Source organism: Trichechus manatus, unplaced genomic scaffold, assembly GCF_000243295.1.
Source record: "Trichechus manatus latirostris isolate Lorelei unplaced genomic scaffold, TriManLat1.0 scaffold00170, whole genome shotgun sequence".
NCBI lineage: Eukaryota > Metazoa > Chordata > Mammalia > Sirenia > Trichechidae > Trichechus > Trichechus manatus.
In genome coordinates, this window is record NW_004444106.1 from 1,809,001 (window position 1) to 1,822,777 (window position 13,777).

The following is a 13,777-nucleotide window of genomic DNA, read 5'->3' on the forward strand; positions in this document are numbered from 1 at the left end:
TAATATTTTTGTATAATAAGCATATAATAGCTTTCCTGATTATAAAAGTAATGCTTTTTTGTTGACATTCTACAAACGATACCATTCAATAATATACTTTCTTATTGTGAAAATAGATGATTTATTTTTAAATATGTCTGAAAGATTCTTCAGAGAAATCTGGTATCTCCTACTTGAAATACTGAGTTCTCTTGATTCCTTTTTTCTTTCTCTTTTAATATAAATAATTAGACTTGAAGTGCCATTTGGAAAGATACCAAGCTCTTGTTAAAAAAAATCTCAAAAGACAGAGTTCTTAAATTCATTTTTCCTAGTCTGTAGGGATGAACTGTTTTTTTTTTTTTTGCTTATACATATATCTGAAATGGATCAATAACCACTGTAGGATTTCTTTTATTGATGGGAGGCACCATTAATACCAACTTATACGGATTTTTTTCCTTAGGTCTCCAGCATTTTTTACATTTAAAATAAGAGAAGGGTTGTCCTGCGTTCAGGAAATATTGTCCAGCTGATTAACTGAATTCTGTGGAGGAGGAGGATTCTACTATCCCAAGTCTGACTCTTCCGCTTAACAGCTCAGTGACTATGACAACTGAATTCACCTCGTGAGCCTCGGGTGCCAGTCTCATCTGCCAGATAGGGGAAACCATGCCCATCTATCTCCCTGGACTTTCCATCATGATACTTACTGTCATCCAGCGGCACCTTCCTGTGTGGAGCAACAGCACTGGGTTTCAGGTCGCGGTAGTCTCGGGAGAGTGCGGAGATGAGGCTAGCATGGTTGATGGAGCGCATAGGCCACTGCTGCTCATTCTCGGGAAGGTTTGGCCATGGAAGCAGCAGGATATTAGAGAGGGCTCGGCACACCAACACCTGAGCCTGGAAGGGACCATTGAAAGCATCCATCAAGGAGGTCAAAGAGCAAGAGACAGCAGAGCAGCCCCCTGACACAGCCTTTGGCACCCACTGCTCACTCTGAGCTCAGGGCCCCAGATTCCCTTCCGACAGCCCGGGCCTGGGGCTTTGGTCCAACTCTCAGGAAACCCAGGGAGGAAAAAGAAATGAAGTGATAACACCAAGTCTGGGTCTAGCACAACTCAGAGCCAGCCTCAGGAGTCACTTCTGGTGCCTTCCCTTCCCCTCTGGTACTGGAAGCATTACACAGGGAAAATCACACTTAGTCTAGCTTGCCCTCAGCTGCTGGCTTCTGACATCCTCTGAGGAGCTATTGAGAACAGGGCTTTGAGGAGAATCTCTTATAAAATTAATGTGCCTTTGGCGCCAGGTAAGCAGCAATATAGTCACATCCCAGGCACTCTGAAGTAACTGCTCTGACTCCTTGTCTGACACCTTTCTTGTTTGTTTTCAAACTTCTAGCCTCCTAGGAGGATTCTAAGAGAAATACCTGTCTGGAGCCTCTCAACCCTAAAAGGAGAAACAAATAACAACAAAAAATCCAGACTGTCTTAAACCAAAATGCATGCAAAGAGGACTCTCACAATGTTGACCACATTACCAGTTCTCAAAGACCAGTAAATGGCACCTGTCTGGGAGGAATCATTTTACGTCTGAATTGCCAAACTGACTAGCTGTGTTAGGAAGGGCATCACGAGAGGTCACTGAAGCTGCATCAGGGCCACACACTTAAGAAATCTGTGTGCACTGGCACGGCCTGTAAGCTCTGAGTGCAAAAAGAAAAGCCAGACTCTTCTTCCTAGGCCTCCCTGGGTCTGAACCAAACAGCTCTGGGGATCCTGAGATGGCCCTGGGGCCTCACCTTGTCGACAAGTCGCTGGGCAGAGGCATCGGTAATTCTGTTGAACACTTTCTGTACTGCAGGGATGCTGATCAGAAAGACTGGCCGCACAGTGGTGGCTAGCGAGACCAGTAAGTGGCACGCAGACAGCAGCAACTTGTCTTGGACCTGGGAGGGAAGAGGACATGTCAGCTCACTACATCCCAGTGAGAGTGGTATTAGAAGAGCTTTGATGCTGTGCTCTTCTCAAAAGGCAACCCACAAGTTTAATATGATTCGTCGCTGCCAATTGTATCATCCAGGCAATAACTCGAAGCAGTTTTCCTATGCTGACTCTCAGAAGCAATGTGTCCAATCTTCTTTGCCATGCCCATAGTTCCTGCCCTCAAGCCAGTATCACCACCTTGAGTTTCTCCCTGTTCACAGTCACTGAAATGTCTGAACTCAGTCACTTCCTAGCTTATGAATCTACAGTGGCTTCCTATCAGCTATTAAATCACATGGCAAACTCCTTGGCCTATCACTCAAAGTCCTCCCCTTCAAACAACTCGGGATTCTTCATCTTACTCTTCTTGCTCCAACAAAGCCATGATCTCTCCTGGTCTCCTCCTTCTGCACTCCATCGACCACACCAATCCTTCACCTCAATATGCCTAATAAAAACTTGGGTCAAGTCATCCTGTCACCTTCAAATTTGCAAAAGAGACAGAACCTAATGCTGATTAAGACTATGGTAGAAACAGCACAGCAAAACAGAGTTGGGAGTATGTAAAAGTATTTAGGAAAGAAATATTACTATTATTTCCTGGAGTCTCCACTTATGCTAAGGAAATTACCTAAAAGCTTGAAGTTATATTCATGAATACAAGCATTTCAGAATTATTTGTAATAATTTTTTTTTAAAAAATCACTGAGGCAATCTAAAAATCTAGCAATGGTAGGTAAATTATGGAACAATCCCCTTATAGGATATCATAACTATTTACAAACTACAATAATAAACACAACAAATATATGGAAAACAATAAATTGTTAAAAGCAGTACAAAATGGTAACATGACTAAAACTACCAAAAAGATGTAAGAGAAACAAGCATCTACATCCTCTAGCAATATTAATTGGCAGACTTTTTAGAGGACAATTTAACAGAATCCATCAAATTTTACATGGATACAGACTTCGACTCAGCAATTCCACTTCCAGGAATTCATCCTACAGACCCACTAGCTTATGTGTATAAAGACATACATACAAGGATACTCACTGTAGCCATATAAAATTTCAAAAACCTAAATTTCCATCAGTAGAAAAATTACAATACATCCACACTACAGAACAGTACTGGGTAATTTGAAAAAATGAAGTTGCTCTGTAAAAAAGAGCTACATATATCTATAAAGTTTTTTTTTTTTCTTTTTTAAATAATTGTTTGCTTTTTCAGTGAATATTTACATAGTAGTTTAGGTTCCCATTCAACAGTTTCTACACCAGCTATTCAGTGATACTGGTTACATCTGTCTCAATGTGTGAACATTCTCATTATTTCTGTTCTGGTTGTTGTTTCCATTAATCTAGTTTCCCTGCCCCCTTTCATTCTCATCTTTGCTTTAAAGTCATTGTTGACTGCCTGGTCTCATACAGGTGATTTTTTAAAGGAGCACAGTACTTATGGGCGATATTCATTATTTTTTGAGCCAATTTGTTATTTAGCTACAAGGTGACCTCAGGGGTCAACTTTGGTTCAAGGTTTTATGAATATCTCAGGACAATAATCTCAGGGAGTCTTCCAGTCTCAACCAGTCCAGTAGGTCTGATTTTGTTTTTTGTTTTAAGGAATTTGAGGTTCTGTTCCACATTTTTCTTCCATTCTATCAAGGTCCACCTGTTGTGGCCCTGCTATCTATAAACTTTTACTTATGTATGTAATGACACAGAAAAGTCTGGAAGGATATACAACAAACTGCTGACAGTGGCTACCTTGAGAAGGAAAATGTTTTGGAAGAAGGGATTAAAGATTGCCATAATTCTCTGGTCTATAAATTTGAATTATTTTATTTTTTTACAAAGAGCATGTGTTCATGTGGGACTTAAAGAACTAAAAAGCTAACACTCTATTTGAATTTATGCAGACAATGCTAAGAATTACAGTCTACCTGTGTAATATTTTGTTTTTATGATAAACAGGTATATGGACAGAAGGACAGACAGATAAAAAGTATAGCCTTCGCTGTTTCAATACCTTGGTGCTGATTAGAGGTGTGATTGCATCCATGGTAGTAGAGATCAGAGAAACAAACTGCTGTGTACTCTGCCGATGAACTTCACTGTAATACTGTGCTAACCAGTGAGAGTAAGCCTGGAGAGCAGCCAGGGACTGAGCATGCCTGTTAGATGGAAAGAAGATGAAATTTTAAAGGCTATGGTAAAAATATATTAGCATTAAACTTGTTTCCACAGGAGAGAAAAATGCCATCCTCTGTGTTTACTGCTCCAGTACATGAGCGACAGCATGGAAGTCCTTTACTTGCTCACATAGGACCTAAAAATTACAACATTCATCATCTAAATATTGCCACCACTGCCCAGAACACAGTAGGCAGTTAGTAAATGTCTACCGGATTTGTTCAGTCTTTCTGTGATACATGAGTTCACCTGAAAGAATGGCAAAAATATAAACACAGAATCCAGGAACTGTAAATGATAATGTGTTGACTCTGGAACTAGTAAAAATATAACCACCATGGTTGCAGACCAGGGTATAAACAACTACCAGATATTACAGCTTTGTAAGTAAAGTTTTGAAGTAAGATTCTCAAGTTTAACTTTCTACGACACTATATACACATTATTAACTAGCTAGAGGATATCTGTTAGGTTGCAAAAACCTGTTTGGTTTCTGCAAATTTTGTGCTGCCTCATACATGTAACAAAATATATACCCTAAAAGCTCACTGAAGATAATAAGCAATAAATCTTAAATAAGGTGTTAGCTTTCAGAGCTTTGAAACACCAAGCCTTCTAAAAGAACTAAATGGAATTTCTCTCCTTTCTATAATAATTAATAAATAATCTGTGAGGTGATGCTTCGAGACTATATACTGTTCCCCAACATCCATTTATCCATGGTTTTGGTATCCACTAAGGATCCTTGCCTAAATCATCCTGAAGCTGGAGATTGCAAACTGGTGATTTTTCTATTTTTCCTTTTTTATTCATTAGCTGGCATTCTTCTGTAAAAAAAAGAGTTTTCCCTCCCCCCTTTCTTTAAAAATCACTACGGATGCAAGGATTCTTTTAATTCAATACGTTAAAACCCATTATCATCCTTATTCTTTCATCTTTTTAAAAATAATTTATTTTTTGTTGTTGTTGAGGATATACATGGTAGAACATACACTAATTCAACAGCTTCTACATGGACCATTCAATGATAAACTGATTACAATCTTCAAGTTGTGCAACCATTCTCACCCTCTTTTCCTGAATTGTTCCTCCCCCATTAACATAAACTCACTGCCTGCTAAGTTTCCCATCTAATCTTTCGAATTGCTGTTGTCACTTTGATCCCACATAGATAGATCTTAAGAGGGCACAATGCTCAAGGCAGATACTCTTTACTATTTAAATTACTGTTTAGTTTTAAGAAGACTTCAGGGAATATTTTTGGTTTAAGGCTTAAAGATTATCTCAGGGCAACAGTTTCAGGGGTTCATCCACCCTTCATGGGGACTGGGGGCTCCAGAAAGTCTAGAGTTCATGAGAATTTGAAAATCTGTTCTGCATTTTCCCCCTCCTGATCAGGATTCTTCTATGGAATCTTTCATCAAAATGTTCAGTAATGGTAGCCAGGCATCATCCAGTTCTGGTCTCATGACAAAGGAGGCAGTTGTTCATGGTGGCAATTAGCTACACATTCCATTTCCTCCTCCTCATTCTTTCTTGATGATCAAGGTGTCTAATGTAACCAGGAAAAACCCTTCCGAGCCAGCTCCTGCAACCTTTTCACGCATTCCCAGTATTCACTGAGCACTTCCTTACTCACTGGCTCAGTAAGATTCTCCCAGATCACTCTGCTCCAGACCTGGAAGGGGCCATTTCTCCAAGGAGTTCTGGTTCCTTTTAGTGGGGAATGCATTTTAGAAACCAAGCCCTGGGTATGAGGGGTCGCACTGCTACTGGGGTGTCATTGCTTCTAGGACCTTTCAGTGGACAGAGCTAAGATACAGGCAGGCACCATTATAAAATCAAACTTAGCATCACCAATTACAGGGCAAACTGACACTAAGTGCCTCCTGATATGATTCAAGAGGAAGCATACACCACCACTTCTGTAGTATTCTTGCCAAAAATGTTTAACCTGAATCTAATACAGAAGACACAGCTAGACAATTCCAATTATAGAATATCCTTAAAAAAGAAAAATTAAGGCCTGATCTTACAAGTCAGTCAGTCTCTCTCTCAAACACACACACATGCTCACAAGCACAACTGGGGGAATTGTTCTAGATTATAGGAGACAATGAAATTTAATGTGTGATTTTATGATTAGTTAGCCCTTGGATCCAAAAAAAAGTCCACAAAGGACATTCCTGGAACAACTGCAGAAAGGTGAATATAGACTATGTATTAGATAATATTATTGTCTCTAATGAATGTTTTTGAGTGCGATAATAGTATTATGGTTATGTAGGAGAATGGCCTTGTTCTCAGGAGATAATGCTGAAGGATTCATGAGTGAAGTAGTATGTTGTCCACAATTTATTTTCAAATAGTTCAGCAAAAAACAATTTATGTGTGTGCATGTGTGTACACAGAAAGAAAATACAGGAAACAAAAGCAAATGTGGTAAAATATTAGTAATTGGTGAATCTAGGTGAAAGGTGTGGACATTCTAAGTGAAAAGTATAAGAGTGTTCACTCGACTATTTTTCAACTTTTCTACAGGTCTAAACTCTTTCAAAATAAGAAATTGGGTAAGAAAAGGTACTAAGTACCCTAAAGTAAGAAAATATAGGTATTTGGAGTTTGAAATTCATAGTGACCAGGCAGTTATTCTGTATCTTATATTTAGACTTTTGCTCATTTTATCCTTTACTTAAGTTCTAAGTGCTGAAACTAAGAAGGAAGATCAAAGTCTGCCTTTGGAGTCTGAAAATTTCAGTCAATCTATCAAATTTACAGAGCTTCTCAAGGCTGGCAGGAGGGGCCCTAAAACTTCCTGAAACTGTGTGCAAGATGTTTTATTTATGAGAAAATTAGCATCTTTCTGGGGAGAAGCTTCACAGCTTTCAATTCTAATTCTCAAAGAGGAAACCAATATCTACCCCCCAAAAAGTTTAAAAACACTATGGTAAAGATTCTCTTCCCATCGTTTATCTAATTTGCAGCTCAAGAATGCTCTAGAGTAGAAGTCAACAAATGTTATCTGTTTAAAAAAAAGGGACAGTATACACATGCTATATAGCCTTGCAGGCTGTAAATTTCTGTCACTACTATTCAACTGTGCTGATATAGTGCAAAAGTAGCCATAGATAATACATTAATGAATGGATGTAGCTGTGTTCCAATAGAATTTTATTTACAAAAGCAGAGGGGTCGGGCCAGATGTGGCACAGGCTGTAGTTTGCCAACCATTGCTCTAGTCTAGGGCAAGCCTTCTGCACAGTGTAATCTCTGACATATGGCCCCATCTCCAGCCCCCACTCCTTCAACTTCCACCCCTCCCCATCCCCTTCCATCACGTCACTTTCCTAATGGCCTCCAACAGAGCTTCTCAAAGTGTTGTCCCTGGATGTCCTGCTTCAAAATATCCTGAGGTTCTTGTTCAATATGCAAATACTTGAGCCTACTGTCATCCTGCTATAATCAAAATCTCTGCGGGAATGTGTTCCTCAAGTAATTCCTCTCTTTCCTACAGTTTCAGTCACTGGTCTACAGGACAAGATACATGGCATTCAAGCACTTTCCATTTTAGTCCACCATGCCTATCCAGCCTCATCTCCTGCCACACAACGCGCTCACCACCTCCCTAAATGTGTGACTTTGCAACACCTCTGTGCCTTAGTTTGTGCTGTTCTTTCTTCCTGGAATGTCTACTCCATACACCCTCCACCCCAGCTCTCATCTACCTGACAAATTCCTCTTACTCCAATCACCCCAACCCCAAGATATACAATCAAGCTCTTTCTCTTTCTAGGTATGGAGTGGGGGCGTTTTCTCTCCTTCATGACAGCTGCTAATGTTCCTTTATATCTATCAAAACATTTGGGGATGTAACAGGTCTTTCCTGAGACTGTAAAAAGCACCAAACTCTATACTTACACATCAATGAGGTCAGGTTTCAGTACTGATGGCACAGCAGTCTCAATGTTGTACAATTTTATCTGAGATCCATACAGAGTGACTTTGACTAATCTGTTGGCAAAGAAACAAGTCAGAAAGAACATTCAGCTTATGGGCTAAAATAGACAAAATTGGACAAGGTACCAACAAAAATGCAAGGACAGACTAGAATTACTTTTTCATACAAAAAAGGATCAAGACCAGACCTTCAGTTTTATCCCAAGGAACTAATCTAAGATGTGCATAAAAATTTATATACAAGGATACTAATTAAAGCATTATTTACAATGTCAAAAATTTTGAAAACAATATAAACATCCAATACAGAGGAAGTGATACAATATACTACAGGCAATAAAAGCCATGTTTAGAAGAATATTTAATGACAAATATTTAAGATATTTGAAGCATGAAAAGGCTGCAACAAATACATACACAGAATGTATCCCAATTTTGTTATAAAAATGTATGTCTGTTAACAGAAAAAAGGCTGGAAGAATGTTCATCAAAACATGTTTACTGGTTACCACTTGCTTTGGAGGTAGGATGGAGTGGGTGGATTATGAATGATTTTTTTCCCTTCTACTTTTCTGTACTTCCAAACTGTCTACAATAAATATATATTACTTTTACAAACGAGCAGCATATAAAATATTTTTTTAAAAAGCAAACCTGCTCTTTTGACAATTTACCTTAATAAGTTGGTGTGGATCTTCCTATAAAATTTGTCTAATGATAAAACGACCTTAAGCTTTTATTTAAAAATCATTTTTTTGAAGAAAATGTTTGAAGTGGATATATGATAAAGCAACTATAGAAACATGTTCACTGTAGAATCTAGGTGGTAGCTAAATGTGTTATTTCCTGTACAATTCTTTCAACTTTTCTAGATGAAACATTAGGGGGCGGGAAGGAATGAATGTTTTTAGAATAAATTGAGATTTTTAAACTTCAAATACAATTCTTTCAAAAGTAAGCTACTGAGCCCACTGGTTGCTCAAGGGCTCACTGTATACAAACAAGTATTAAATTCAATAATAGTTAGCTCTACTGGGAAATGGAAAATGTCTCTTTCATTAGCGATAGAAAACCATTCCTTTCTCACCAAAAGGAAATTAAAAAAAAAAAAAAAAATCTGAGACTTGGCCAATTCCACTCTGTCAGGAAACCTAGGAGATGGATGCAAGGGAAGACAGTGTGTTTTGCTCCCTCAATCCAGTAGAGCAGCGGTTCTCAAACTCTGCTGAACACAAGAATCAACTGGGGAATTTTCGTACAAATGCAAACTCCCTTGGCCTATCCCCACGACCAACTGTAGGTGTCAGGAAGGGTCTGGAAATCTGCATCTCTGAAAAGCAGCCAGAGGACTCTGATGCATGTGGACCACAATCTGAAAAATGTTCCCCTGAGGACTTTATTCCAAAGAGAAAACCACAGGCTTGAGCCACAAACTGTTCAGGGTTGGGGAGCAGTCAGAAAGAGGCCCTTCCAGTCAGTCAAGAAAATGAAGGTAAAAGAGGCAAGGGTTCTCAATCAGAGACCCTAGGAAGGGGGACGAGTGGTGATAACTGGGAATTAAAATAGTTACTCTCAGTAAGAAAGAAATATATCAACTCACATCTGGTGTTTAATTCTCTAAATATTGTTCCACACTAAACATGGACTTCTGTCTTTTAATAGAAATCTATGCTTAGCAGTTTTAATATTAAGTTTTGTTTTATGTAACTTGTGAGTAAAAACACTGCTGATCACAGTGGCTGTTAAGATCATGTAGCCATAACAAAAAGCCTTCTCTCAAACTTGATTCTAAATGAAGACAAAATAGTAAAGTATCTTTAAGTGCTGAGCTTGCAAATCTAAGCGGCACAGAAAGATGTATAAGGACCTATAAAATAATGTTTCAAGATCTCGGATAAATCATTTCACTATGAAGTTGAGAAGACTGATATGTTGCATAACAGAGAATAAATTCAAATAATGGATGCTTATCTATGGATTTCAGACAGGAAGACATGTTCTACTGAACATACAGTGCAAACAGGTCTAGCACAGGAAGAACAGAAAAAACAGACTCTGGAAGTAGAAGTACTATAGTTTGGGAAAAGCATTTGAAATCAGGAAACTAGTTAAAACCCCTGTGCTGCCTCTTGTAAGCTGTGTGACCTGAGGTGAGGTACTGATCTCTGAGCCACAGTTTCCTCAATGATAAAATGGCAATATCTAGCTCTCAAAGTATAAAATAAGATGAAAATATGCAAAAACGCTTTTGAAAACTTCAGAATATTGTACACTGCTTTTATTATTAATATTAATCTGGCTTTTAAAGAATTCATTTATAAAAGATAAAAAAAATAAAAAAAAAATTCATTTAAAATTCATAGTTATCTAAAGCAAAGATATAACAGTTAAAGAAAAATCTGGTATGCAAGTAACTAGGCTACTGGGGCTTGGCTTCCCCCTCTGTGTCACCAGTGATACGGCTAGAAGGCCGATGAAAGCATCAGGTGTGTTGGCTTTGGGCTGGACCCACATCCACTCAGTTTTGGCCTAATCAGCTCAATGGTTATCTTGAAATGGTCTGAACTACCTATTGCTTACAACTGATTTTTTCTTTAACCTATTTTTTGTTGCTTTTGTTGAGAATATACACAGCACAACATACACCAATTCAACAATTTCTACATGTACAATTTAGTGACACTGATTACATCCTGCAAGTTGTGCAACCATCCTTACCCTCCTTTTCTGAATTGTTCTTCCCCCTTAACATAAACTCATTGCCCGCCAAGTTTCCTATCTAATCTTTTGAGTTACTGTTGTCAATTTGATCCCATATAGATAGTTCTTAAAAGAGCACAATGCTCAAGACAGACATTCTTTACTAGTTAAGCTAAACTGTTGTTTGGTTTAAAGAAGACTTCAAGGGATATTTTTGGTTTAAGGTTTAAAGATTATCTCAGGACAATAGTTTCAGGGGTTCACCCAGCCTCAACAGTTCCAGAGTCTGCATTCCATGCAAATGTGAAATTCTCTTCTGCATTTTCCTCCTTTTGATCAGGATTCTTCTATACATCTTATTTTTTAAGCATATGTGAAGGTGGGGTGGTGGGGGACTGGGTAGAATGAAATGTTATTCAACAAATACAGCTGGAAACCCCCTGTGGGACCTAAGAGGAAGCAATAAAAGAAGCCTCATAGTGGATAAGCTGGGAGCCACCTCTCAGGCCAGTCTTGGAGGCTGCCCAGATTTAACTGCTTAGGACCCTCAAGGGACTGGAAAAAAACACAGAAAGCCCCATCTCTTCAAGGCAGCATTTGGCTGCCTACTTGGATAGTGTGTGTTGTCCCTTATTAATAGGGCTTTCCTAGTGTCTCATCCTATGGGAAGACATGACAAGTGACCTCATCTGATCTTCTGTCCTTACAGTTATATATAAGACCTTCAAAGAAGTAACAGATAGCTTATGTTTACTGAAGGTTTTGCTTTGTACTAGGCACTGTGCTAAGTGCCTTATCTTCATTTAATTCTCACATAAACCTAAGATATGCTATTTCTACTCCATTTTACAGATGACAGACCTGGAGTTTGGAGAGGTGAAGTAATTTGCTCTACATTAGCTTATATGTGGCACAGCCCTATTTAACCAGTGCCAGAGTGAAAGCTATTTGGTAATATGCTGTCCCCCACCAAGAAGGTAAAGCCGAGCCCTGAAGAAGGAACAGATCCATAACGTTACTGCCGGCCTACCTCTCCACGACGGTGAGGGCATTGCTGAACCGTGCAGCAAACACATCACCGATAAAGTACTCGGCTAACCGGCCCACAGCCTGCAGCAGGGAGCTCAAATCTCTCAGGGAACAATGCAATCGCCGGCAGTCATTTTCCGCTGTGATGTTCAACCGGTGTCCTGGAACATAACACCTCAGACAGTTTTTCACAGGAAGAACATGCTTTAGTTACCACTACAGATTACAGCTCATCCAGACAAGCTACATTTAGCAAAATCAATTTGCTTTCTCAAAACAAAGCAACCCACAGGCTGCTAACCAGTACTGAGACTGAGCAGGGAAACTCCACAGTCTCTACCTATAGCCACACCACATGTACTCCAGAGGCTACAGGGTGGGACTGACAGACTGGAGGGGAGAGACAGACAGAGTGAAGGAGGAGGGACAGATAGCCTGGGGTATGCTAACATAAACTGAGCACTGATTCCTCTTGACCCTGTGAGGTACTGATACTGCCAATTTTATATACAAGGAAACACACCCAGGGCAGCTCAGAAACTTGCCCAACATGGATCATATTTCCAGGGCAGAGCTGGTATTCTAAACTAAGTCTATGTGACTCCAAGCCTGCTGCCTTTTCATGACCCTCACTCAGAATCAAATCCCCACCAGCTGACAGGCAGGAATAGGGTAGACTCAGCATTCCACCCCAGCAGATTTTTAGGTGGCTCAGTACAGAAGGAATAACACACACAGGGCTTGGATGCAGAAGACACAGATTCCCAGCCACTTCCTGGCTCTGTGCCTTATTTAACCCTTCTAAGTTTCAGTTTCCTCATCTGAAAATGAAAAGAAAAAAAAAAAAAAAAACGCTACTATTTATTTCACAGGACTACTGTAAGGGCTAAATTAGAATACATAAAAACTCTGTAAACTAGAAGCATTATTCAATGTTTGTAATTCTTTACAATAAGAAAAAGCTAGTGATTTTCTAAGGCCTAAAACTGCACTTTTTACCATAATTTCTTCAATCTAAGTAGGAAGGATGCCAAGATGAAGGGCAAAATCATCCACAATTCAGTCACCTCCTGGCCCTTGGCTCTCTCTCCTCACACTGTCCATAAAGGACAGTAAGAATTTTCAGCCCAGAAGAAAAGCCTCTAAGCCTGACATAAAGTTCTCCTCATTCATCTAAACACAGTATAAGCGAAGCCTTCGAAACTGCAGCAGTGAGGCTGGGGCAGTGACAGTAAAATCACCAGCCCTCAGGGCACTTGCAATCCCACCACTCCCTAAATACTTCTCAAGCCAGTTCCCTCCTCTGCCTCTTCAGGCTTTTACTGTCTCTTGCTGGACTTCCTCCCACAGGGCTCTGGAACTACCTTTCTAGAGCCAGATCTAGGCACATAGTTCCCCTTAAGCCGAGTGTTAAACTTTGTTCTCTCCAGCTAAAAGTGGAAAGCCGAGACTTCCAGCATCAACTAGTAGGTCTTTCATGACTTCGCCTCCTTTGACTACTCCACTGTATCATCTGGATCCACTGATATAGATCACTCCCAGGTGCCTCGGGTCTCTGGGCCTCTCATAAGCTGTTTCCTCTGCCTGGACTGCCCATCATGTCGTCCTCTTCCCACTCAAACCTTGCAAGCCCCTACATGTCCTCTAGACGCACATAAGCATCATTTCTTCTGTGAGACCTTTCCTCCCCACCCCCCCAACAGAGGGAACATTCTTCCCTCCCCTCCTTCACTCCCTCATGGGAATGTGCACATATGTGCACATATGGAGATAAATGAATAACTCACAGGTCTATCTCCTTACTGCATTATGAACTCCTTCTCAGCGAGGGGCTATGCAGCGTCCTGTCTGTGTGCCCAGCACCCAGCACAGTGCCTAGTGCAGAGTGGGTGGCCATAAACGTACAAATGAATTAGGTACCATAGAACA

General features: G+C 39.8%; 1 protein-coding gene across 2 annotated transcripts in view; it reads right to left on the bottom strand.

Annotated features, from left to right (window-relative positions):
- Positions 1-13,777, bottom strand: part of XPO6 (exportin 6) — a 120,731-nt gene that overhangs the window by 14,259 nt on the left and 92,695 nt on the right. For both annotated transcript variants that reach the window (XM_023741010.1, XM_004386596.2), the window contains exons 13-17: positions 11,850-12,009; positions 8,081-8,173; positions 3,999-4,143; positions 1,781-1,927; positions 693-882 (exon numbers count right to left, since the gene is read on the bottom strand). In XM_023741010.1, coding sequence (XP_023596778.1) covers positions 693-882; positions 1,781-1,927; positions 3,999-4,143; positions 8,081-8,173; positions 11,850-12,009 — 735 coding nt within the window. The remainder of the gene's footprint in view (positions 1-692; positions 883-1,780; positions 1,928-3,998; positions 4,144-8,080; positions 8,174-11,849; positions 12,010-13,777) is intronic.